The 27,878-nt window shown below is 40.5% G+C and overlaps 1 protein-coding gene across 1 annotated transcript in view; it reads left to right on the forward strand.

The window, feature by feature from the left end:
• LOC124720295 overlaps positions 1-27,878 on the forward strand; it is a 208,138-nt gene that overhangs the window by 116,908 nt on the left and 63,352 nt on the right. Inside the window, exon 6 of the mRNA XM_047245608.1 lies at positions 24,292-24,362. Coding sequence (XP_047101564.1) covers positions 24,292-24,362 — 71 coding nt within the window. The remainder of the gene's footprint in view (positions 1-24,291; positions 24,363-27,878) is intronic.

Consider the following 27,878-nt stretch of genomic DNA (forward strand, 5'->3'; position numbering starts at 1 on the left):
ACAACCTACATGGCCGATTTGAAGATTGCCTAGGCAACAATTGATCCCTCTCCACAGCAATTGTTCAAACACCCATGCAACATCTGTTCCACTCTTTGCTTTCCCTGGTAGAGCCCAGGGAAATTTGGAATATGTATCTACAACCATTAAAATATATGTAAATCCTTTATTTGCTCATGCATATCGTGTGACATCTATTAGGACTGTCAATATTTATAAAAATATTGTGAATCCGATATATCAATATTTAGAAGACTGTCGTTTTCAAAAAAATTATTGATATATCGATGAAAAAAACATTGGCCTATAAAAATATCAGCCGTACATTGTAAATGTGTGGCCAGTTTTAGAGCTGTACTTTTAAGTACGGTAGTGATTTATTGTTAGATGTTCTGTTCATCAACAAGCTAGCAACCTGCTTATCTCTCTTGGAGCAAGAATTGAGAGGAAAGTTATGCACATTCGTGCTTGGCGATAATCACTTTGCTAACAATGGTAACTGCATGTAAGTGGCACGTAAATAAAAGGTGTCCGATAGGTACATCACTTGGTTTCGTCACATATCAGATCTGTCCAAAAAACTTCATGTTGACTTCCATGTCTTTTTTTTTATTTCTGCACCCTGTTTTTTTTTTATTTCTGCAAATGCCAGCAACCTAGCAGTAGTAATGTCAAAATTGTGTGGTGAAGTTAAACGTTGCAGTTTCTGTTGTTAGCCGATTACAGCAGCATTCCTCCTCACACCTCTCGCCCTACCACATAGACCAATCTCGTCGTTTAGATTTTTGTTCATATTTTTCTGCAATTGTCAATAAAATTCTTTAGGGCTATTGACAGCATTGTAAATATCTAAAATTGTACAAAGTTTAGACCACTGTTGTAAGTGGTCTTCCTGAGGGCTTGCTCTGCGCTAATTCCTGTTTTATTTTAACAACGCTGACTCCTGTTTTACAGTCCTTGAGCTGTTTCATTGACAGTGATAATGGCTGCGGAAGCCTACACCTATATTTTTTTAAATAATGTTGCTGTGTAGAAATAGCACACAAGTTGCATTTTAAATTGTTTTTTAACCCAACTGGTGTGCTGTTTCTTCACATTGGAAGTCTTGTTATTCCATTCACACTGTCTCCCCTGAGTGGAACTCGACTACTACTTAGTGCCACCAAATTGCTTCGCACAGTCAAAGAGAAAGACTGGACATGATGAAAGCTTAAAAAGAAGTAAAACTCCTTCACACAGTGAAAGTAAAATTATGTTTTACTACAATTTCAAAAGAACAGTTTCAAATATTTACCAAAAATACAAAAAATCTAATATAAAATAAAAATATCGACACTTGATATTATTGCCATTTTGATATCAATATATTGGTGAAAAAGATATTGCTGATATTTTATCAACAGCCATAATATCTATGAGATCTACCTGCCATAAATCAGCAAGCCCTGATATCTATGTGATCTGCCTGCCATATGTCAGCACGTCCACACGAGAATGTTTCACATTCTGCTTTGTGGAGTTACTGTTGTCTCTGTAATAATTGTTCAACAACGCATCTTTCTCGAGGATCTGAAATGACTGATATGATTTCATTCGTGTGAGCTGTATCCCCTGCAGTGGTTGATATTTTGAGCAGTCATTTCCATTGTGTTATTTTGTTGGGATCGTCATAATACATATAGGGTGATTCACATAATACCCTTTTATAATCTTGGACATCACATGACAGTGGGATCCACTACAGTTCATGCTACACGTGTCTACTAATCACTCAGTGCCCAACCATAATGTCTTCTCAAGTTCATGTCAGGCAGCTTCCCAGTAGAGTACACAAATGATGAATACGTCAATATGCTTTTGGTGCTGATGGATCTGATAACAGAGATGTTGTTGCTGCTACGGCTACTCATATGTACGCCATCAAAGGCGCCATCCTGATAAAAATGTTTTTTGTCACCTGGAGCATCACCGTGGTAATCTTCTTCCACAAGTAATGGACACAGGTCATCCGAGGACCAGACTTACTCCACAGAGGTCGTGATTCTTGAAACAGTTCACCAGTCACCTCGGAAAATTACTCGTAATAATTCAAGGCAGTTCCAGATATCTCAAAGAGTGGTTGTTGAAGTTGCATGATGAAGAACAGCATCCGTGTAATTACACATTAACTCAACACCAGCATAAGACCATATTCGAAAAATACAGTTTTGTGAATGGCTTTTGCACCACATGAAAGATTACGAACATTTTATAAATAACATGGTATGTACAGATGAATGTAGCTGCACTCATGAATGTATGTTGAACCCCCACGACAGCCATTATTAGTCAGAACACAACCATATGTCTTCCTTGAACGTGGCTTTTTCATGTTTTGACATAAACCCATGGGTTGGAAGTGTGGGAAGAGTGTTTTTGGGCTCTTACCTATTGCCAGTTTAATATCCTGCTGTATCATATGTTTCTTTGCAATACTTTGCCTAATGGATTAGAAAACGTTTCACATGGTGTTCAGCAACAGCTATGGCTTTAGCATGATGGTGCACTACCACACTTCGGAATGAATGTGTGTAACTGTGTAAATGAAGCATTTGTAGAGCCATGGATTGACCATGGAGGTCCATTGTTCTGGCCTCATTGTTCAGCGCTCCTTAATCCACTACATTTTCATTTGTGAGGATACTTAAAGGAGCAAGTTTATAGCACTCCACCTATGGATGTACAGGATGTAATAGCTCGCGTGGATGCTGCTTTGGCAATAGTGGATGCCGGTGTCCTGCATAGGGTTGAGCAAAGTATGATCCAGGAAGTGGCAAAGTGTTAGCAAATGCGAGGTGATTGATTTGATCATCTTTTCGAAAGTGAATGTAGCTCAAATGTGTACGTACTGGCTGACTGATGTCAAACATACAGAATAGAATTATTGTGCATAGCACAATGTGCAATCTAGTTCAGCCTGTCTATTGTGTTTTTTGCACCTCATTGATACAGACACGGTTAATGTATCAACTATTATTTTCTGTCAGCTTTACTTGTGTCATGGATGAAACACAGTGGTCATTCGTGTCTGTAGAAAGTTTATCTTATGTCTTAATGTTTAAATAAAGGTAACAGTAACAGAAAGAAGATACCACATTGTAGGGGTGTTAATTTGATACAGTTTGATGCTTTAACTGGAAAAGAAAAGAAAGTTTGTCGTGAACGTAACTTCAACTTTGATGAGTCTGCGTATCTGTTCTCCATAGCTTTGCTCATCTCACTGAGCTAGTGGGACAACTCTGGCACTGCACATGAGTCAAAGGGAATGGGAAAGTGAAAAGACAAGTTAAGACAAAAATGAAAAAATTAAAGAGATTGTGTGGGGATTTTCATACGTATGTGGGCAAAAAAACTTACCTTTGGCTGGACCCATGTTGCAGAGAGGGGCTCTGAAAGCCTGTAAAGAGCAAGGGAATACATATTTAAGGCATCCACGACATGCCTGGACAATTTCAAAGCTAGATATAACGTTGTATGGGGAAGCAAAGGATGTGCAGTAAATGTAGCAACAGAATGGAGTACAATACTGCACAACCTAATGGTAAATTATGACCCAAAAGATTTGCCCAGTGCTGATGAAAAGGGTTTATTTTATCATGTGCTGCCTACAAAATCTGAAGTAATTCAAGAAAAGTACATCAGTGGAAAATGTCCGAGGAATGACTCGCTATACTGCTGCGTGGAAACATGTTGGGTGAAATGGAGAAGCCACTGGTAATTGAGGAGGTGGAAAAACCCCCTTGTATCAAAAACACAGACATCAATAAGCTTCCAGTCAAATGGCTAAACAATAAAAAGGCATAGATGGTGTTTGTGTCTTATGGAACAGTGGCTGAACTTTTTCAGTGCCAAAATTAAAAAAGGAAGTCGCCAAGTTCTCCTTTTCCTAGACAATGCATCCTGCAAACTGAAAGTCAAGTTATCAAATGTGAAATTGACTGGGTTCCTGCCCAGTTCAACCAGCCTCATACAACCCATGGACTAGAGGGTTAATTACACATTCAAGACCCAGTACATATGATTACTGATGTAGTCTCTTATTCTTAGTGATAAAGATGCCAAAAGTGCATATCCTCTAGTACAGTCAGTTTCTGTACTGGATGCAGTAAATTGGATTGGTTTGGCAGTAAGGGAAATAAAGTCCAAAACTGTCATCAAGTGCTTCAACAAAATGGGGCATGGAAGTAATGAACAAGATGCTTCTGTACTATTCAAGGCTCAAGAAATTTTTGCAGCAAGTGCTGAATTAATTCAAATGCAAAGCAGTAGGTGTAATAGAAAACCAGAACACAGAAGACAATGAGAAGGGAAGAAAGAAGAAGAATAGGAGCAAAGTAATGTCCCTAGAAAAATTAATACACCTGAAGAGGCTGTTGCAAGCATAAACAATGTTACACAATTTGCAGCACATACAAATTCTCTCAAGCTGTTGGAACTATTCTGTGGTGTAAAATATTTCTTAAAAAACAATTTTGAACAGGAAAATGTTTAGCAAATAAACAAGGGAATAAGACGTGTATGCAGATTGAAAGTTACAGTAAAAATCAGATATGCTGTATCACATAGCAGTATTGTAATGATCTGGTGTTCTAAGCCACATCAACTGTGTAGGAGTAAAGGTATCTAAATAGGTGCATAGTTACAGATTGTATGTTTGTGTATGGTACTTTACAAATTTTACATAGTCTAGTGTGTTTTGTGTCATCCAGAAACTTGTCCAATTTGGAAAATTAATTTAGTCCCATGTGACTCCATTTTGAGCAAGTTTTATTGTATTATTATTTTTTCATATTTTTCATTTTAATTTTCCTTTTCTGCAGCATTTTTTAAAACCAGTTAATAGAACATAAAATTTGGAGAAGTGTAAATAATGTTTTGATATTTATGAAGAAAATAATAGAAGATAGGACACATTATAGATGACTGGGGATGAATTCCTTGGAACTGTTGCTTTGAGGTGATGACTGCTAGTCACAATTCTTAACATTAATAGTTAAGAGTAGAAGAGACACTGTGCATTGGCTATATGGTTGATACTCAAGCAGTGTATTGGTTTAGTCTATTATTATTATTATTATTATTATTATTATTATTATTATTATTATTCTTTCTTTCTTTTCTCAGATGTTATGTCTGGTCAAAACTGGAAAGTGACGTGGACCTTGATCAAGCGTGACTTCCTTTTAACTGTACGGTATATGCTATATTGTATTTAGGAACTTCGGGGTGATTGAACATGTATCAATAATTACGGATTTCTGTAGCTGTGTATATAAGTTTGGATGTAGCTGTATTGCATTGATGTACTGGTGGATATTGTGTGGTATGACTCCTGTAGTTGATAGTATAATTGGTATAATGTCAGCTTTATCCTGATGCCACATGTCCTTGACTTCCCCAGCCAGTTGGATGTATTTTTCAATTTTTTCTCCTGTTTTCTTTTGTATATTTGTTGTATTTTGTATGGATATTTCGATTAGTTGTGTTAATTTCTTCTTTTTATTGGTGAGTATGATGTCAGGTTTGTTATGTGGTGTTGTTTTATCTGTTATAATGGTTCTGTATAATTTGTATTCATCATTCCCCAGTACATTTTGTGGTGCATACTTGTATGTGGGAACATGTTGTTTTATAAGTTTATGTTGTAAGGCAAGCTGTTGATGTATTATTTTTGCTACATTGTCATTCATGTTTTCTGGGGTATTCTGTAGTTGCTAGTATTGTACATCCGCTTGTGATGTGATCTACTGTTTCTATTTGTTGTTTGGAAAGTCTGCATTTATCTGTTGTGGTATTGGGATCTCTAATAATATGCTTGCTGTAATATCTGGTGTTTATTGTTTGATCCTGTATTGCAATCATGAATCCTTCCGTCTCACTGTATATATTGCCTTTTCTTAGCCACGTGTTGGATGCATCTTGACCGATGTGTGGCTGTGTTAGATGATACGGGTGCTTGACATTTAGTGTTTTCTTTTTCCAATTTACTTTCGTCATATCTGTTGATGTTATGTGATCTAGAGGGTTGTAGAAGTGGTTATGAAATTGCAGTGGTGTAGCCAATGTATTTACATGAGTGATTGCTTTGTGTATTTTGCTAGTTTCTGCTCGTTCTAGAAAGAATTTTCTTAAATTGTCTACCTGTCCATAATGTAGGTTTTTTATGTCGATAAATCCCCTTCCTCCTTCCTTTCTGCTTAATGTGAATCTTTCTGTTGCTGAATGTATGTGATGTATTCTATATTTGTGGCATTGTGATCATGTAAGTGTATTGAGTGCTTCTAGGTCTGTGTTACTCCATTTCACTACTCCAAATGAGTAGGTCAATATTGGTATAGCATAAGTATTTATAGCTTTTGTCTTGTTTCTTGCTGTCAATTCTGTTTTCAGTATTTTTGTTAGTCTTTGTCTATATTTTTCTTTTAGTTCTTCTTTAATATTTGTATTATCTATTCCTATTTTTTGTCTGTATCCTAAACATTTGTAGGCATCTGTTTTTTCCATCGCTTCTATGCAGTCGTTGTGGTTATCCAATATGTAATCTTCTTGTTTAGTGTGTTTTCCCTTGACTATGCTATTTTTCTTACATTTGTCTGTTTCAAAAGCCATATTTATATCATTGCTGAATACTTCTGTTATCTTTAGTAATTGGTTGAGTTGTTGATTTGTTGCTGCCAGTAGTTTTAGATCATCCATGTATAGCAAATGTGTGATTTTGTGTTGGTATGTTCCAGTAATATTGTATCCATAATTTGTATTATTTAGCATGTTGGATAGTAGGTTCAGAGCAAGGCAGAACCAGAAAGGACTTAATGAGTCTCCTTGGTATATTCCACGCTTAATCTGTATTGGCTGTGATGTGATATTATTTGAATTTGTTTGTATATTAAGTGTGGTTTTCCAATTTTGCATTACTATGTTTAGGAACTGTATCAATTTAGGATCTACTTTGTATATGTCCAATATTTGTAGTAACCATGAGTGGGGTACACTATCAAAACCTTTTTGGTAATCAATGTATGCGTAGTGTAGTGACCTTCGTTTAGTTTTAGCTCGATATGTCACCTCAGCATCTATTATCAGTTGCTCTTTACATCCTCATGCTCCTTTGCAACAGCCTTTTTGTTCTTCATTTATAATTTTGTTCTGTGTTGTATGTGTTATTAATTTCTTTGTAATGACTGAAGTTAATATTTTGTATATTATTGGTAGGCATGTTATGGGGCGATATTTAGCTCATTATGCTGTGTCTGCTTGATCTTTAGGTTTCAGGTAAGTTATTCCATGTGTAAGTGTATCAGGAAATGTGTATGGGTCTGCAATGTAACTGTTAAATAATTTATATCTAAAAACAAACATGATGTGACTTACCAAACGAAAGTGCTGGCAGGTCGATAGACACACAAACAAACACAAACATACACACAAAATTCAAGCTTTCGCAACCAACCGTTGCTTCGTCAGGAAAGAGGGAAGGAGAGGGAAGATGAAAGGATGTGGGTTTTAAGGGAGAGGGTAAGGAGTCATTCCAATCCCGGGAGCGGAAAGACTTACCTTAGGGGGAAAAAAGGACAGGTATACACTTGCACACACACACATATCCATCCGCACATACACAGACACAAGCAGACATTTGTAAGGGCAAAGAGTTTGGGCAGAGATGTCAGTCAAGGCAGAAGTACAGAGGCAAAGATGTTGTTGATAGACAGGTGAGGTATGAGCGGCGGCAAAGTGAAGTTAGAAATTAGCAGAGATTGAGGCCTGGCAGATAACGAGAAGAGAGGATATACTGAAGGGAAAGTTCCCACCTCCGGAGATCAGACAGGTTGGTGTTACTGGGAAGTATCCAGATAACCTGGACGGTGTAACACTGTGCCAAGATGTGCTGGCCGTGCACCAAGGCATGTTTAGCCAATGGGTGATCCTCATTACCAACAAACACTGCCTGCCTGTGTCCATTCATGTGAATGGACAGTTTGTTGCTGGTCATTCCTACATAGAAAGCTTCACAGTGTAGGCAGGTCAGTTGGTAAATCACGTGGGTGCTTTCACACGTGGCTCTGCCTTTGATCGTGTACACCTTTCGGGTTACAGGACTGGAGTAGGTGGTGGTGGGAGGGTGCATGGGACAGGTTTTACACCAGGGGCAGTTACAAGGGTAGGAGCCAGAGGGTAGGGAAGGTGGTTTGGGGATTTCATAAGGATGAACTAAGAGGTTACGAAGGTTAGGTAGATGGCGGAAAGACACTCTTGGTGGATTGGGGAGGATTTCATGGAGGCTGGATCTCATTTCAGGGCAGGATTTGAGGAAGTCGTATCCCTGCTGGAGAGCCACATTCAGAGTCTGATCCAGTCCCGGAAAGTATCCTGTCACAAGTGGGGCACTTTTGGGGTTCTTTTGTGGGAGGTTCTGGGTTTGAGGAGATGAGGAAGTGGCTCTGGTTATTTGCTTCTGTAGCAGGTCGGGAGGGAAGTTGCACGATGCGAAAGCTGTTTTCAGGTTGTTGGTGTAATGGTTCAGGGATTCCGGACTGGAGCAGATTCGTTTGCCACGAAGACCTAGGCTATAGGGAAGGGACCGTTTGATGTGGAATGGGTGGCAGCAGTCATAATGGATGTACTGTTGCTTGTTGGTGGGTTTGATGTGGACGGACGTGTGAAGCTGGCCATTGGACAGGTGGAGGTCAACGTCAAGGAAAGTGGAATGGGATTTGGAGTAGGACCAGGTGAATCTGATGGAACCAAAGGAGTTGAGGTTGGAGAGGAAATTCTGGAGTTCTTCCTCACTGTGAGTCCAGATCATGAAAATGTCATCAATAATTCTGTACCAAACTTTGGGTTGGCAGGCGTGGGTAACCAAGAAGGCTTCCTCTAAGCGACCCATGAATAGGTTGGCGTAAGAGGGGGCCGTCCTGGTACCCATGGCTGTTCCCTTTAATTGTTGGTATGTCTGGCCTTCGAAAGTGAAGAAGTTGTGGGTCAGGATGAAGCTCGCTAAGGTAATGAGGACAGAGGTTTTAAGTAGGGTGGCAGGTGATCGGCGTGAAAGGAAGTGCTCCATCACAGTGGGGCCCTGAACGTGTGGAATATTTGTGTATAAGGAAGTGGCATCAATGGTTACAAGGATGGTTTCCGGGGGTAACAGACTGGGTAAGGATTCCAGGCGTTCGAGAAAGTGGTTGGTGTCTTTGATGAAGGATGGGAGACTGCATGTAATGGGTTGAAGGTGTTGATCTACGTAGGCAGAGATATGTTCTGTGGGGGCTTGGTAACCAGCTACAATGGGACGGCCGGGATGATTGGGTTTGTGAATTTTAGGAAGAAGGTAGAAGGCAGGGGTGAGGGGTGCGGGGTGTTGGTGGGGTCAGGAGGTTGATGGAGTCAGGTGAAAGGTTTTGTAGGGGGCCTAAGGTTCTGAGGATTCCTTGAAGCTCTGCCTGGACATCAGGAATGGGATTACCTTGGCAAACTTTGTAAGTAGTGTTGTCTGAAAGCTGGGGCGGTCCCTCAGCCACGTACTCCCGACGATCGAGTACCACGGTCATGGAACCCTTGTCCGCCGGAAGAATGACGATGGATCGGTCAGCCTTCAGATCACGGACGGCCTGGGCTTCAGCAGTGGTGATGTATGGAGTAGGATTAAGGTTTCTTAAGAAGGATTGAGAGGCAAGGCTGGAAGTCATAAATTCCTGGAAAGTTTGGAGAGGGTGATTTTGAGGAAGAGGAGGTGGGTCCCTCTGTGATGGAGGATGGAACTGTTCCAGGCAGGGTTCAATTTGGATAGTGTCTTGGGGAGTTGGGTCATTAGGAGTAGGATTAGGATCATTTTTCTTCATGGCAAAGTGATATAACCTATTCATGGGTCACTTAGAGGAAGCCTTCTTCGTTACCCGGGCCTGCCAATCCAAAGTTTGGTACAGATTTATTGATGACATTTTCATGATTTGGTCTCACAGTGAAGAAGAACTCCAGAATTTCCTCTCCAACCTCAACTCCTTTGGTTCCATCAGATTCACCTGGTACTACTTCAAATCCCATGCCACTTTCCTCGACGTTGACCTCCACCTGTCCAATGGCCAGCTTCACACGTCTGTCCACATCAAACCCACCAACAAGCAACAGTACCTCCATTATGACAGCTGCCACCCATTCCACATCAAACGGTTCTTTCCCTATAGCCTAGGTCTTCGTGGCAAACGAATCTGCTCCAGTCCGGAATCCCTGAACCATTACACCAACAACCTGAAAACAGCTTTCACATCCCGCAACTTCCCTCCCGATATGGTACAGAAGCAAATAACCAGAGCCACTTCCTCATCTCCTCAAACCCAGAACCTCCCACAAAAGAACCCCAAAAGTGCCGCACTTGTGACAGGATACTTTCCGGGACTGGATCAGACTCTGAATGTGGCTCTCCAGCAGGGATACGACTTCCTCAAATCCTGCCCTGAAATGAGATCCATCTTTCATAAAATCCTCCCCAATCCACCAAGAGTGTCTTTCCGCCATCCACCTAACCTTTCTAACCTCTTAGTTCATCCCTATGAAATCCCCAAACCACCTTCCCTACCCTCTGGCTCCTACCCTGGTAACCGCCCCCGGTGTAAAACCTGTCTCATGCACCCACCCACCACCACCTACTCCAGTCCTGTAACCCGGAAGGTGTACACGATCAAAGGTAGAGCCACGTGTGAAAGCACCCACGTGATTTACCAACTGACCTGCCTACACTGTGAAGCTTTCTATGTGGGAATGACCAGTAACAAACTGTCCATTCGCATGAATGGACACAGGCAGACAGTGTTTGTTGGTAATGACTATCACCCTGTGGCTAAACATGCCTTGGTGCACAGCCAGCACATCTTGACACAGTGTTACACTGTCCGGGTTATCTGGATACTTCCCACTAACACCAACCTGTCAGAACTCCGGAGGTGGGAACTTTCCCTTCAGTATATCCTCTCTTCTCGTTATCTGCCAGGCCTCAGTCTCCGCTAATTTCTAATTTCACTTTGCCGCCGCTCATACCTCACCTGTCTTTCATCAAAATCTTTGCCTCTGTACTTCTGCCTTGACTGACATCTCTGCCCAAACTCTTTGCCCTTACAAATGTCTGCTTGTGTCTGTGTATGTGCGGATGGATATGTGTGTGTGTGTGCGAGTGTATACCTGTCCTTTTTTCCCCCTAAGGTAAGTCTTTCCGCTCCCAGGATTGGAATGACTCCTTACCCTCTCCCTTAAAACCCACATCCTTTCGTCTTTCCCTCTCCTTCCATCTTTCCTGACAAAGCAACGGTTAGTTGCGAAAGCTTGAATTTTGTGTGTATGTTTGTGTTTGTTTGTGTGTCTATCGACCTGCCAGCACTTTCGTTTGGTAAGTCACATCATCTTTGTTTTTAGATATATTTTTACCACGTGGAATGTTTCCCTCTATTATATTCATATCATTAATTTGAACCCAACAATTACGTTTGTTATTGTCACTGTGACATTTCGAAATCTTTCCTGTCACCTTATTTTACTTTTCTGTTTTTGCAAGTAGTTTTACTTTGTATTCACCTTCTCCTCGTTACTCAATCTACCATACAATTTTATCCCGCCTATATATACTCAATAATACGTAACCCACTTCCAAACCATAACCAAAAAATTTTTTTCCGCTTTCAACACTACCGCTGCTATAAAATCCACCGTTTCCAGTTCACAAACAGTTCCTTTCAGCTATTAAACAGCCATTTCGGCTAGTTCTAATAACTTTCGCCTTTTTTTTCCATTTCCGTTTTTCCCACATCACTGATCTTTTTTAGCCGCTTCCCACAGGTTTTAACGTCATTATTTTATCGTCAGACAATTGTTAGCCTCATTTTCACAAGCTGCCACCACAAAACCACTCCTTTTAATACATTTGCACGCAGTTTTTTCGAAATTTTCCCGAATTGCTCCACCCTTTTACGTGTTTTGGCGGCGACACAACCACCTAACCTTTGTGCACATCGTTGTCTGCCAACCCAAGTTCACCACAGGATGAACAAGCCCAGCTATAACCAGCACTTTTTCGCCTTTTTTCACACCAGATCTCCAGCTGCTTTCCAGTTCACCTTTATCTCTCCCCATATATTTATATTTTTATTTTCAGTTTCATTTCAGCCTCGTGTTACACTTTCCACCTTCTAATACCATGTCACCCTCACACCATCCCCACAACGAGCCCATTAAGTATTATTTATATTCCCTCCGCAAACATGCCTTCGCCCTAGCCAGATTACACTCCCATATTTTATTTTCTCAAGATTGTCTGACATTTGGCATTACCCCCAAAGGCCTCACACTTAAAGTTCCCATCACTGGCTGTAACCCTTCTTTCCATCAGACGCTATACCAGTTCCAAACTGAACAATCCATTGCCCTCACCCACCTAATCCTTCACCTACACATCAACTCAGCCAATGAATACACCCGTCAACTCCTATCCTTAATAAAAGTCCTCAGTCTTTCCTCTCCCACATCCACACTGGCTGTTCTGAGCATCCTCCTACAGGCAAATTGCAAATTAGAACAGCATGCCACCCTCCATCTCAAAAAACTATCCAATCTCCTGGTTTCCCACCTCCGGAAAGGCAACTCAATCACCCTTCACAACCTTTCCAGCAAACCTGAACCTCCTCTCATTGCACACAGACCCAGTCTCTCCCATCTACTCAATCTCCCACTTCCAGCTCCACTCCCCCCAAAACCTCAAAATTCCAATCAACACAATCTGGAACCACAACACCCTAATTCAGTAGTTAACCTTTCCTCGAAACCTCTCTCCCAATCCAAAACCTCTGTCCTATCCAGAGGCCTCACCTTCAGCCCCACTCCCAGATTCAACCAAACAGCCCTTATCAAAGATTTACTGTCCTACACCCGTACTCTCTGCTGGAAATATCACTTTGCCACGAAGAAAAATTATCCTAATCCTACTCCTAATGATCCAACTCCCCAAGACACTATCCAAATTGAACCTTGCCTGGAACAGTTCCGTCCACCTCCTCTTCCTCAAAATCACCCTCTCCAAACTTTCCAGGAATTTATGACTTCCAGCCTTGCCTCTCAATCCCTCTTAAAAAACCTTAATCCTACTCCCAACATCACCACTGCTGAAGCCCAGAGGCCATCCGTGATCTGTAGGCTGACTGATCCATCGTCATTCTTCCGGCGGACAAGGGTTCCACGACCGTGGTACTTGATCGTCGGGAGTATGTGGCTGAGGCACTGCGCCAGCTTTCAGACAACACTACTTACAAAGTTTGCCAAGGTAATCTCATTCCTGATGTCCAGGCGGAGCTTCAAGGAATCCTCAGTACCTTAGGCCCCCTACAAAACCTTTCACCTGACTCCATCAACCTCCTGACCCCACCAACACCACGCACCCCTACCTTCTACTTTCTTCCTAAAATTCACAAACCCAATCATCCCGGCCGTCCCATTGTAGCTGGTTACCAAGCCCCCACAGAACGTATCTCTGCCTACATAGATCAACACCTTCAACCCATTACATGCAGTCTCCCATCCTTCATCAAAGACACCAACCACTTTCTCGAACGCCTGGAATCCCTACCCAGTCTGTTATCCCTGCAAACCATCCTTGTAACCATTGATGCCACTTCCTTATACACAAATATTCCGCACGTCGAGGGCCTCACTGCAATGGAGCACTTCCTTTCACACCGATCACCTGCCACCCTACCTAAAACCTCTTTCCTCATTACCTTAGCGAGCTTCATCCTGACCCACAACTTCTTCACTTTCGAAGGCCAGACATACCAACAATTAAAGGGAACAGCCATGGGTACCAGGATGGCCCCCTCGTTCACCAACATATTCATGGGTCCCTTAGAGGAAGCCTTCTTGGTTACCCAGGCCTGCCAACCCAAAGTTTGGTACAGATTTATTGATGACATTTTCATGATCTGGACTCACAGTGAAGAAGAACTCCAGAATTTCCTCTCCAACCTCAGCTCCTTTGGTTCCATCAGATTCACCTGGTCCTACTCCAAATACCATTCCACTTTCCTCGACGTTGACCTCCACCTGTCCAATGGCCAGCTTCACACGTCTGTCCACATCAAACCCACCAACAGGCAACAGTACCTCCATTATGACTGCTGCCAGCCATTCCACATCAAACGGTCCCTTCCCTATAGCCTAGGTCTTCATGGCAAACGAATCTGCTCCTGTCTGGAATCCCTGAACCATTACACCAACAACCTGAAAACAGCTTTCGCATCCCGCAACTTCCCTCCTGACCTGCTACAGAAGCAAATAACCAGAGCCACTTCCTCATCTCCTCAAACCTAGAACCTCCCACAAAAGAACCCCAAAAGTGCCGCACTTGTGACAGGATATTTTCCGGGACTGGATCAGACTCTGAATGTGGCTCTCCATCAGGGATACGACTTCCTCAAATCCTGCCCTGAAATGAGATCCAGCCTCCATGAAATCTTCCCCACTCCACCAAGAGTGTCTTTCCGTCATCCACCTAACCTTCGTAACCTCTTAGTTCATCCCTATGAAATCCCCAAACCACCTTCCCTACCCTCTGGCTCCTACCCTTGTAACCGCCCCTGGTGTAAAACCTGTCCCATGCACCCTCCCATCACCACCTACTCCAGTCCTGTAACCCGGAAGGTGTACACGATCAAAGGCAGAGCCACGTGTGAAAGCACCCATGTGTTTTACCAACTGACCTGCCTACACTGTGAAGCTTTCTATGTAGGAATGACCAGCAACAAACTGTCCATTCGCATGAATGGACACAGGCAGGCAGTGTTTGTTGGTAATGAGGATCACCCATTGGCTAAACATGCCTTGGTGCACGGCCAGCACATCTTGGCACAGTGTTACACCGTCCGGGTTATCTGGATACTTCCCACTAACACCAACCTGTCAGACCTCTGGAGGTGGGAAGTTTCCCTTCAGTATTTCCTCTCTTCTCGTTATCTGCCAGGCCTCAGTCTCCGCTAATTCCTAATTTTAATTTGCCGCCGCTCATACCTCACCTGTCTTTCATCAACATCTTTGCCTCTGCACTTCTGCCTCGACTGACATCTCTGCCCAAACTCTTTGCCTTTACAAATGTCTGCTTGTGTCTGTGTATGTGCGGATGGATATGTGTGTGTGTGCAAGTGTATACCTGTCCTTTTTTCCCCCTAAGGTAAGTCTTTCCGCTCCCAGGATTGGAATGACTCCTTACCCTCTCCCTTAAAACGCACATCCTTTCGTCTTTCCCTCTCCTTCCCTCTTTCCTGATGAAGTAACGGTTGGTTGCGAAAGCTTGAATTTTGTGTGTATGTTTGTGTTTGTTTGTGTGTCTATCGACCTGCCAGCACTTTCGTTTGGTAAGTCACATCATCTTTGTTTTTAGATATATTTTTCCCATGTGGAATGTTTCCCTCTATTATATTCATATTGTTAAATAATTTAGTTAGATGTGAATGTGTTGAGGTGTACTTCTTTAGCCAGAAAATTGCTATTTTATCTTTTCCAGGGGCTTTCCAATTGTGAGTAGAATTAATTGCTTGGGTGACTTCATGTTGCAAAATTATCAGTTCAGGCATCCGCGGTATCATCTTGTATGTGTCTGTTTCTGCTTGTATCCACCGTGCATGCCTGTTATGTTGTACTTGGTTTGACCATATGTTGCTCCGGAAGTGTTCCATGTCTGTTATGCTTAGTGGATTGTGTACTTTAATGTGTGTGTTATCTATTGTCTGGTAAAATTTCTTTTGGTTTGTGTTGAATGTTTGGTTTTGTTTCCTTCTATTTTCACTTTTTTTGTATCTTCTAAGTCGTTTGGCCAATGCTTGTAATTTCTGCTTCTTTTCATCTAATTGCTCTATCGCTTCTTGTTGTGAGATTTTATCTAACCTTTTACGTTTTTCTTCTGACATTTCATTTCTTATAAATTGTGTTAGCTGTCCGATGTCTTTTCTCAGTTTCTCTATTCTGATCTGTAGCCTGTGTTGCCATGCTGGTTTTGTGGGTTTCTTCTGTGTGTTGGTTGGTTCTGATCTCTGCCTAGTATGTATATTTAGTGTAGTGAGTGCTCCTATATAAACCAGTAGTTGTAACTCTTCCATAGTTTTGTTTTCATTTATTTTGTTGTGTATGATTGTGTTGATAGTTTTTATTGTTGTTTCGACTTGTGGGTTATTTGGTGGTCTATGCAAGAATAGTCTAATGTCTGTATTTGTCTCTTTGTATTCTATATATGTCAGCTGAAATTTCTCTTCTATATCTAACATGTGTGTCACTTCGTGTTCTATTTGTGCTTTGTTCCGGTGGCTGTCTTAAGATTTCATTTTCCTCTGATTGTTTAATTGATGCGTGTTGGTCTTTGTTTGTTTGCTCTGGGATGTTTGAGTCCATTACTGTATTTTCTTCTTCTTCTGATCGCACATTATTTTTTTTCCAGTATTTGTTGTAGTTGTTGTTTGATGTTTTCTAATTCTGACTGGGGTATCCTGTTATTTTTGATTATTACACGGATCTGATCAGCTAGTCATTGTTCTGTTAAAAATTTTAATTCTGGGTATCTGGTAATAAATGTTATGTATACTTGTGATCTGTATCCAGTTGTGTTGGTTCCTAGATTTGTTGCTTGGTAATAACAGAACATGAGGTGTCGATTAACCTCATCTGACCGTCTCATCCTCTGTCATTGTTTTCCTTCTAGGGTGGTTGCAGGAAGCATATCCTGCAAAACACCTCTATTTGGATTTAAATCATTTTCCAGTTGGCTAACAGTGTCATTACCATTGTGGGCGGGCATAGGGTTCAAGCGTCGTCCCCGACCATGACGGCGCTTGTCCGAGGCTTCTTTAGTTCTGTCCTGAACCAAGTAATCACACGAAAAGGGGGGTTAGCCCTATTAGTGGTTTGTTCTTTTTGTCGCCTTTTACGACTGGCAGAACGTACCAGAGGCATATTCTTTTCCTGGGCCTCCACGGGCTTATTATTATTATTATTATCATCATCTTCATCATCATCATCCTAATTATCTGTTGAGAATTTTATTGTATATGTATCTGTTGATCTATAGTGCATTTTTGTGACAATACACATCCACTTTCTTATACTTGATCGTATAAACAGGTTTAGATTGCATTATTGGGGTGGATCTCATACTAACTTATAGTATAGTATGGTCATATCAATCATCCAAAGTTCTTTTGTTGTAGGTGAATTGTTGCTTCTTCTTCTTCTTCTTCTTCTTCTTCTTCTTCTTCTTCTTCTTATGCAACTCCCCTATGGAATCTGTCATGAGGTCGTGTATAGGCTCACCATCAATAGGTTTGTGTTTATATGTAGTTTTCTCATGTAGCTTTGGAGATGTTGTCTTTTCATGTGTTAAGTTTGTCCTATTTCTTGTTTGTGGTTATGTGTTATGTAGTTTTGGTATAATATGTGTCTGATGTTCGTATACTGTCTGCAGGACAGGCTGTATGTTCTTGGGATACTTCTTGCCCACATGTACAGGTTGGTGTCTGCCTGACTCACGTGGTTTAAATTCATGGAATGAGGTCCACATCCAGTTAAAAAATGCACAAATACCTCGGCTGGGATAGGTATGGTTCACTCTTAGCTGCTCCCTTATGTCATTGTCACATAGGTGTGTGTAGGTACACTGGTAATTGTGATATTCATTGGGTAAATGTAATATTCAATATTTTAGGTTAATAGAACTTAGTGTTGGGAAATTTGATTTGAAGGATGAAAACATAAACTATTCCAAGTGGAGCTCAGAATTAAATTTAGTTGTATTGAATCTTGCAATTGAAATGATCATCGAGTTTGACCAATGATACATTATCAGTTTATGTGTCCCCACCATATTATTCTCATATTATAAAGATAATTAGACTATTATCGCTACTAAAGAAATCTGAAACATTTCTACAAATGGGAGTATAAACAGTGTAACTGTAGTATTATTTAATTTTATTTGTGGTTTTTATATGTCAGTTAAGTCAGAAACATTTCCATATCCAACTTTAATTCAGTGCTTCCTGCAGTAACATCTCAGTACTGAGTCATGTAATGATAGTGATTGTAACTGTTATTATTATGAGTGGGGTATAATCTTGCTTTCTAGGATTACTGATTTGTGCATTAATGGTAATTACTGCTACCCACAACTTAGATTGCCCTGTATTCATGTGTATCCAGTGTGCTATTCAAAGGGAGTCGTAATGAAAGTCACTACAACAACTAATATTCAATTTTCTTGAACATTATATTTCAATTTAATGTGCCTAATTGGGCTGGTGACCGTTTATTGTTTCATTCGTATGAACGTTACTACTTTCATTATCCCCAAAGTAAGAGCCTGTTTAGTTTTTTTATTAATTACAATATACTCAACATTACTGTCTGATACCTTCATCCATTAGACACACGCACAGTCAAAATTAAAAATCCTCCCAGAGGGTAACATTGGTTTGTGTCACAGCAAGCGAGTGTTATAATTGGATGGAAAGCTGAGTGTGATATTGTGCCATGATGGTAATTATTTTAAGCATCTTCTTTGAGGTGCACACAGTTACACTTGTTTCAGTTACACACATCTCATGTGTCTCTTTTCATCACACCATTTCCCTTGGTTATGTCATCCATGTTTATATGAGTGAATGGTGGTGTCTCTTGATATAGTTGGGGGATTAGATATTTCATAAGTATTAGTATTTCTGCATGAATCACATGTGTTGCTTTTGTATTTTTACTCATTTAGTTTGCCTACTTTGATTAATCTAGGCATTGTGGTGTTTGAGGTGTTTGTTTCCTGCCCTGCAAATGAAGCTTTTTGGTCAATCTCATTTGAGGTGTTTGCTTCCCATAATGCAGGTGAGCATTTTTTTATCTCATTGCCTGGGTTAAGAATGCCTCCAGAAACAGAATTTTACTGGCTTAATGTAATATTCACTTTTACGAGTTCCATATGCTTATTCATGATTTGGTGTAATCAGTGTGATGGTTTGTTTGTTGTCCTCCAGTTGTCTGGTTGGTTTGTTTTGTTATACAGTCTGCTTTCTGTGCTTTCTTTTGTGAGGTTCGTTCTTGAGCTCCTCTGTATGTTGTATGAGTGATGCCTGAAAATCCATGCAGTAATACATTTGTTTTTTGATTTTCTTGGCTACCTTGTAGAGAACATATCCTCCAGATGTCATTTCATATGTGTATTCTGGTGTATTGATGTAACTGCCCTATACTTGTGTGAGTGGGAAACTGCTCGTCATCTATGAAGTTATATGTTTGGAGGCCTATTTGCCTGTCAGGATATTGCTCTCCAGTAGCTTCTCTTGGTGGTTGAGGTATCCTTTACTGCATTCACATCTCTTATTTAGTTGAATTTAACTGTCATAATCAATATTTTCTAATCGACAGTAGTTGTTGTGTAGTTGTTTGTATGTTTGGTAGTCCCCTGCTGTAGCCCTTTTACAAGTATGGCATCTGTTTTTGCAGGATATGCAGACAGTGGTCTCACTTGAGCTGCACTCTGTGCATTTGTGTCCTGATTGTCCATATTTTGTGCATGTTATCTCTCGCTTCCTTAGTGCTGTGGCTGAGGTCGTGGCAGTTAAACCACTGATCAACAGCAATGTAGACTTTAATTGCCAGTGTCTCAGTCTGTATACCTGGTGGTTGTAGCCACATGACTTTGGTCCTGCCTGGAATCTAATTTTCATGATCCTGTCACACTCCTCACATGTGGTGTCATTCAGGAAATTTTGTTGTTAAAGAGGCTTTCTAAAAGTTCTCCATCGGTCAGTGTGTCTAGTATGTAGTATGGGATATATGGCATGAAAATCCTTATTCTTGCTTTCCAAAATACAAGTAGTATATGATAATACTTTTCATTTATACTTTGTGGGTGGGTGTCAGACTAGTGGTAAAGTACACACCTGGAATAATCTGAAGGAGTCCTACCCTGGCCTCAAGTGTTATGAGTTGGAAGGCAAAGGGATATAGTTTACGCTTCAAGTAGTCAGCAGCATGGGTGAGACATGTTCTGCCTTAAATTCTGTACCAGTTTTGGAATGGAGTCTGTTGCTGAGTTTTTATGGCTTGGAGACATAGTCATCCTCCATTAGCCCCTTTCCAGTAGTGTTTAATACGTGCATTTGTGACTTAACCCGTGCCACCTTTACAGAGCCACTGACATTGGTGTTCTTTGGACACAAGACCACACCATCTAGCATTTTGTGGCAATTACGATGTCTGGCTTCAGGCAGTAATGTTGGTCTCCCACCAGTTGTTACTGATTCGGCAAGCACCACTCACTTGACTGTCACTGTCTGAGCAAGTACACTGACTTGATTGTCACTTTCTCAGCAAGCCCTGCTTGCTCAACTGTCACTTTCTGGGCAAGCACAGCTCACCCAACTGTCACTGAATGGGCCAGTGTTGCTGACTTGACATAGCTGTCTCAGCAAGCGCCACTGACTCGGCTGTCACCCCTTGTGGCATGGTGGTCCGGTGCATCAGTCCACTGTTGTGACACTTGGAAAGGCAGTTATAGTCAGTGTCTGTGCTGTTTGACTGTGCTGGGCCCTCAATATAGTGCAAATGTTATCAGCAATTCCACTGAAATGGTAAGTACAGTCTTGATACACTTATTTAAAAACCCCATGTTGGTCTAATTTTTGTTCGGTCACTCCTTTGCTAAAATATGGTGCAAAGAAATTCACACACACTTGTCCAACAGTTTTATTTGTAGGGCACACTTAATTGTTAGTAGATGTGATTATTCAGGGAAAATGTCACTTAAGACTGTCCACCCGTGATGGTTGCAGTCTCTTGAATGCATACACATACTATTTCAATGTGTATTCAGTGCAAATTCTTAGAAAAGCACAAATAACCTCCAAGAAGAACAGGGAAAAAGTCGTAGCATATGTAGGAATTGCATATTCTATTTTTGTGCAGCATATAGTGGCCACAGGGTACACACACCTGTCTGTATGTGTTTAGAAAACTGATTTATTTGGTTGATTGACCTGTATACTTTTATTTACAAATTTAACAATAAAAACTACTTACATTCTTAATGAAATGAATGTCTATTATTATTATTATTGTTATTACATAGGCATTTGCAGTAAGAATGTATGTTCTACAGCCTAGTAAACAAAAAATATGTAATGTGTGTCCATTTTACATGTGCAGTACATATGTATAGAATTAACACAAAAATCTTTAATTGTGACCTCTCTACACAAGCTTAGCTGCTTACGAGCAGGACAGGTACATGATATTGCTCACATTGATTTTGAGCTTGAAACTGTCACAAGGCAGAATCTAAACATGTAATTGTTTCAGAAGAAAACAGCATATTTCTCATCTTCATTTTACGGGCCACTAATTGATGAGATGCTGGAAGTGTCAACTTTCAATGACGAGGTTTACAATTTCACTGTCCTGAATGATTTAGTGTCCTGCATATGTACCATTGACTCCCACCCATCCTTTAACGTTTCCAAGAATGTCTTCACACGAGCAAATAACATTTTGGGTAATTGGTTGTTCCTTGGAAAGTACAGAAACTGTGAACAAAACACGCAAATGATGAAGTTTTGAGCCCACAGAAGATACATGTTCAATGCATAGTAGTAGTTCGTATTGGCCATAGGGTGCCACACACATCTGCGCCTGCATCGTTAAGTCACACCTCAGAGACTCAGGAGTGCATTTGCAGCATGTCCATCCCCTTCAGTGGTCACATAGGGACTGGACCGATGAAGAGTGGGATCAGGTGCTCCTCTCATATCAGAACGTGTTCGGTTGAGTGGTGGTTATGGATATACCCTCATATGGTGAGAGGTGCGGACTCATCATGCATTCAGGAACATGAAGATGAACATGATAATTTTGGTGGTTCAGTTGGTATGATAATATGAGTCTCCTATCACAATACTCAGGTTTTTGCAAGCCAACATTGAGTAGAGTTCGTGATTTGACTTCATTCCCACACTGATCCATTTTCCTGCCATTACTTAACTATACTTAGAATTAAACAGCATAATTTTTATGTCAGGTGGCTGTGATGACTTTGTCTCAACTGACAACATTCTGACTAATTATTGCCACTAATACTTATTTAGTGGTCATCTTGAGGCAAGGAGTAATACTACCCATTGAGACATTTTCAGCCTTTGTGAGTTGTTATGTAAACAGGTGAACTGTTTATCAACTGTTGTAAATATGTAGCATTAGCAGCAGTATATGCAACTTTAAAACACAAAAAAGTGTTTAGTTATATGTGATCTTTGTTTTTGGTATAAAAATGCAAAAAAGTCCAGTTGTTACAGCTTAGCAAGTTGGTGGAAGGATGGTAATGACACTCTTTCTGTATGGATTTGTGATAAAGGAACAAACACCTTACTTGTGGAACTAAAGTGACTGCATGTCTTTATAAATGCTTAAATCACATTAAGTGACAGGATGGGATTGTGAAAAAATAAACAGTTTTGTAAGATAATAATATTATTCATTGTATTACATTGTGTGCAGCAAATCATCATCCTTTTTTTCCCTTTTTTTTTTTTTTTTTTTTTTTTTATTAGAACACTTTTACCCCACTACATCAACAGCTGTGCTGTAGTTTCCAAATTGTTTCTTACTCATCCTAAATTCCGTCTCTACAGTGTTCAGACACTCATCCTGAATTCCGTCTCTACAGTGTTCAGACAGATGGGTCCAATATAAAACTTATATGCCATCTGTAAATTTGGTTTATGGATTTAATACATATGGCATGATTGCAGTCAGTTTTGCACTGCATGGACACATGAGTTTATACACTGTTAAGTCATCTACATGTACATTATGTACATATATGTAACACACAGGCTCACTGAATACAGCTTTGTCATATGGTTGCCACTAGTTCAGTCTGTCAAAAACAATCTGTAATGCACCGCATATGCCAGTGAGTTAATAAGTCTTGAACGATGTCAATAAATGGAAAAGTCTCCAGATGTTACCTTGAGTGCTGCATCCTTGTTCATTCATATGATGGATAGCTTCACACCTGAGAAGCCAATATCCGGGGGAGAGTAAGATGGGTAATACTCCATCATGATATGAGAATCGGTGTATGGCACTGAACGACTTAACTTATCCTACTCCATATGTTTAAACTGCACTTTAGCACTGTGTATAACATTCTCAGTTTCCTTTACTACATGGCAGTCACAGTCTGCTTGTATTTGCACAGTTGGATCTACTGACAATGAAATTATGCATAAAGGCAAAGATTAGTAGTACACTGGGACCATTTAACTGTGGCTCAGTGGGTTGAAGAAACAAACAGTGGCATCCTTTCAGATAGGCCTATTGTGGGATGCTGCTGCGGTAATTTAGACTCAAAGCCAAAAGATAACTCACATAGATGTTGCTGCTGCCACAATATATCTGAAAAAAGGGAAAAAAAGAAGTATCATGAAATATCTCTCTCTCTCTCTCTCTCTCTCTCTCTCTCTCTCTCTCTCTCTCTCTCTCTCTCTCTCACACACACACACACACTTAGAGGGGGTGGAGTAGAGATGGATTAATTCTCATCCTTTTTATTTTGTCTTGGGGGGGGGGGGGGGTGTCAGTGGCTGATCTCTGATGACACTTTATGATGCTAAACCTTCATTGAACAGAACACAAATGACAAGACTCTCACAGTTGGTGTAGAAATGGGAGAAGTTAGGGGAAGGTTAATGTAGCTGTTATCATTTCCTCAGCAAATGGGAATAAATTCCCATTGATTTTTGAGTCTAACAATTGACCTTGAGACATTATCGTAGGAGATCTGACAACCATGTAGGCTGTGCTCAAATATCCAGTCAGTGGGTAGCAATGTTTTTTAATTGCCTGCCAAATGAGTAGTGACACCTTATGAATGTGCTCACCTATGGTTCCCATGTAAAATTTGTGAATGCTTGCTGATTCATTGAGTCTTCTTTACCCACTTAAACAGCAAACTGAAATAAGATACAAAGTCCATGTGACACTCACTTTAAGATTTTCTGATGTTTCCGTAAATCATTCTGAGATGTGTTAGTCACTTTTCATGAACCTCCTACTACGCTGTTACTTAATCTCTAATGTCTTTGGGAAGATATTAGACTTTGATTCTCAAATGGCAAATGTGTAATACTGCATGAGTTTTGTAAATTTACATTTTTTGTCATATAACTTTTACACAGACCCATTCTATTTCAGGGTAGTGAAATATTGCTGGAGAAGTGGCTGCCCGTCTTGAATGGGAGAAAACTCTGCTTCAAAGGAGTCAGGTATAGATACATCTGAGAAAGACCATTTTTAATGTACATGTTATTTATTTATTTTTATTTAACTTATGTCCATAGATCCAGGTATATAATATAACATGAGCAGGCTGCATCTTTGCAGATGCTTGTTTTTCTTCTTACTTGAAGCCATTTTTCTGACTAGTTTCACTGTTGAGAAAGATCACACATAATTGTGGTGATGTGCAATCCACAATGTAATTAATGTGATCATGATCTTAATGTCTCCACAAAAAGGAGTCCGATTGTATGCTAGGGTTGCATGAAGTAATCAGATGCCACTATTTAAAAAGTAATGTGGAAAAAGTTTTGGTGCAAATGCATAACCAACATTTGAAGAACGCCTATGGGAATCAGAAATCTGCGAGTAGGAGGGTAATGGGTGGTGGTTGTTGCTATGCGGTGAGTGGGAAGTTGGGAATACAGAAAGAATGCCCAGATGACCAAAGCGGTGAAGGCAACTGTTCTAGAGAAGCGGAGCATCAGGGTTCAAGACAGGGTGTGGCACCACAAATTTTCAACTCTCACCATTGCATAGCTGCAATGCCCTATGTGGCCAAAAGTCAGTACTTCCTTCCTATCTCTTTCCCATCCTGTTTGCTTTCACCCAATTATTCAAGAATACGTATACTGGCAATATGTGACTTCAAAGGTTAACAAGAATTTGTTAACCTGTGAAACAGGAACAAGTAGACGCTATGTATATGCAAGTACTAAAGAAGACATTGGATATTTAGCATCTGGGGCTTTTCAGACCTACCTTCTTTGTTGTTGTTGTGGTCTTCAGTCCAAAGACTGGTTTGATGCAGCTCTCCATGCTACTGTATCCTGTGCAAGCCTCTTCATCTACTCATTAACCTACATCTCTTCATCAACCTACATCCCTCTGAATCTGCTTAGTGTATTCATCTCTTGGTCTCTCTCAATGATTTTATTCCCCTCACACACACACACACACACACACACACACACACACACACACACACTCTTCCCTCCAGTACTAATTGGTGAGCCCTTGATGACTGATGACCTCAGAAGTTAAATCCCATAGTGCTCAGAACCATTTTGATCACTTGATGCCTCTGAATGTGTCCTGCTAACTGATCCCTTCTTTTAATTAGTATGTACCACAAATTTCTCTTCTCCCCAATTTCATCCAGTACGTGATTACCCATCTAAGCTTCAGCATTCTTCTGAAGTAGCACCACTTTTCAAAAGCTTCTAGTGTCTTCTTGCCTAAACTGTTTATCACCCATGTTTCACTTCCATACAAAGCTACACTCCTTACAAATGCTTTCACAAAGGACTTCCTGACACTTAAATCTATGCTTGATGTCAACGGATTTCTCTACTTCAGAACTGCTTTTTTTTGCCATTGCCAGTCTACATTCTATATCCTCCTTACTTTGAACATCACCACTGATTTTGCTTCCCAAATAGCAAAACTCATTTGCTGTTTATCTTATGTCCTCCTTTGAAGATACTGTCCATTCCATTCAGCTGCCCTTCCAAGTCCTTTGCAGTCTCTGACAGAATTGGCATAGGCCATTGGCAAACTTCAAAGTTTCTATTTCTTCTCCCTATTCCTCTTCCAAAGTTTTTGTTTGTCTTCTTTGCTGCTTGCTCAGTATACTGATTGAATAATCTTAGAGACAGACTACAACCATGTCTCTCTCCCTTCTCAACTAATGCTTCCCCTTAGTGCCCCTTGAATCTTTTAACTGCAATCTGGTTTCTGTACAAATTGTAAGTAGCCTTTTTCTCCTTGTATTTTATCCCTGCCACCTTTAGAATTTGAAAGAGATTATTCCAGTCAACATTGACAAAAGCTTTCTCTAAGTCTACAAATGCTATAAACATAGGTTTGCCTTTCCTTAACTTATCTTCAATGAGAAGTTGTAGGGTCAGTATTGCCTCGTGTGTCCCTACGTTTCTCTGAAATCGGAACTGATCTTCCCCAAGGGTTTCTTCTAACAGTTTTTCCATTTGTCTGTAAAGGATTCGTGTTAGTATTTTACAGCGGTGACTTACTAAATTGATAGTTTGGTAATTTTCGCACCTGTCAGCACCTGCTTTCTTTGGAATTGGGATTACTAAATTCTTCTTGAAGTCTGAGGGTATTTTGCCTGTCTCACAGATCTTGCTCACCAGATGGAAAAGTTTTGTCATGGATGGCTCTCTCAAGGCAATCTGTAGCTCTAACGGAATGTTGTGTACTCCCAGCGCCTTGTTTAGATTTAAGTCTTTCAGTGCTTTGTCAAATTCGTCATGCAGTATCATATCTCCCTTTTCATCTTCCTCTGCATCCTCTTCCGTTTCCATAACATTGCCCTCAAGTACATGTCCCTTGCATAGACCCTCTGTATACTCCTTCCATCTTTTTGCTTTCCTTTCTTTGATTAGGACTGGTTTTCCATCTGAGCTCTTGATATTCATACAGCAGGTTCTCTTTTCTCCAAAGGTGTCTTTATTTTTCCTGTAGGCAATATCTAACTCGTAGTGATATATGCTTCCACATTCTTACATTTGTCCTCTTTCCATTCCTGCATAACCATTTTGCACTTCCTGTCGATCTTGTTTTTTTAGATGTTTGTATTCCCTTTCACCTGATTCATTTATTGCATTTTTATATTTTCTCCTTTCATCGATTAAATTCAGTATCTCTTGTGTTCCCCAAGGATTTTTATGAGTCCTTGCCTTTTTACCTACTTGATCCTCTGATGCCTTCACTAATTCATTTCTCAAAGCTACCCATTCTTCTTCTTTGTACTTGTTAATATGATACTTTTCGAACAACGAAATAAGTAACCACTGGCCTGGTGTAAGTAAAACCCTGAAAGCCAAGTCTGATTAGGATAGGTAAATAAATGAAGAGGACCACAAAAAGATGTACATATGATATTAATTCAATAGAGGAATCACTCAAGCTACTGTTCTAACTAGGAACAGAAAGATACACTTTACTGTGTTACAATGTGACACTAGCAAGAATATGGTGGAGGTAGTTACACATCTCAAAATCACTGACAATTGAAAGCCTCGAGACCTCTGCACACAGCACAGTGGACCAGGTGCCGGCAGTCAGTGATCGGGCTACCCGTTGAAGCCATCTTGTGTACCGGTAGTTGCGGCGATGCCTTTGAATGTCGGTGTGCATTATACTTGCTGCATGGTCCAACTTATGTCTACTGTGGCAGTAGGTGGCGTATGTCCATGTAGTCCAAGATGGTAGCTGGGGTGGGAGCGAAAGGTGTGAGAAGTTCTCAATCTGCATGGACTGGCACATTTAGGTGAATGTTGTCTGTCTCCATCCAACTAAAATGCTCAGATCTTTCTTGACTTCATCACTTATATTACAAGCATTAAATAAAAAAATAAGTGTTGACATAACCACAGCTGAGTCCAAAGCAGAATGCAGGATCATCAGTGAAGTACAATACTTAACACTTAAAGTACATTTATTACAGACACCAACATTTAGAGAGTACAGAATTGGATCCT

Source organism: Schistocerca piceifrons, chromosome 11 (genome assembly GCF_021461385.2).
Source record: "Schistocerca piceifrons isolate TAMUIC-IGC-003096 chromosome 11, iqSchPice1.1, whole genome shotgun sequence".
NCBI lineage: Eukaryota > Metazoa > Arthropoda > Insecta > Orthoptera > Acrididae > Schistocerca > Schistocerca piceifrons.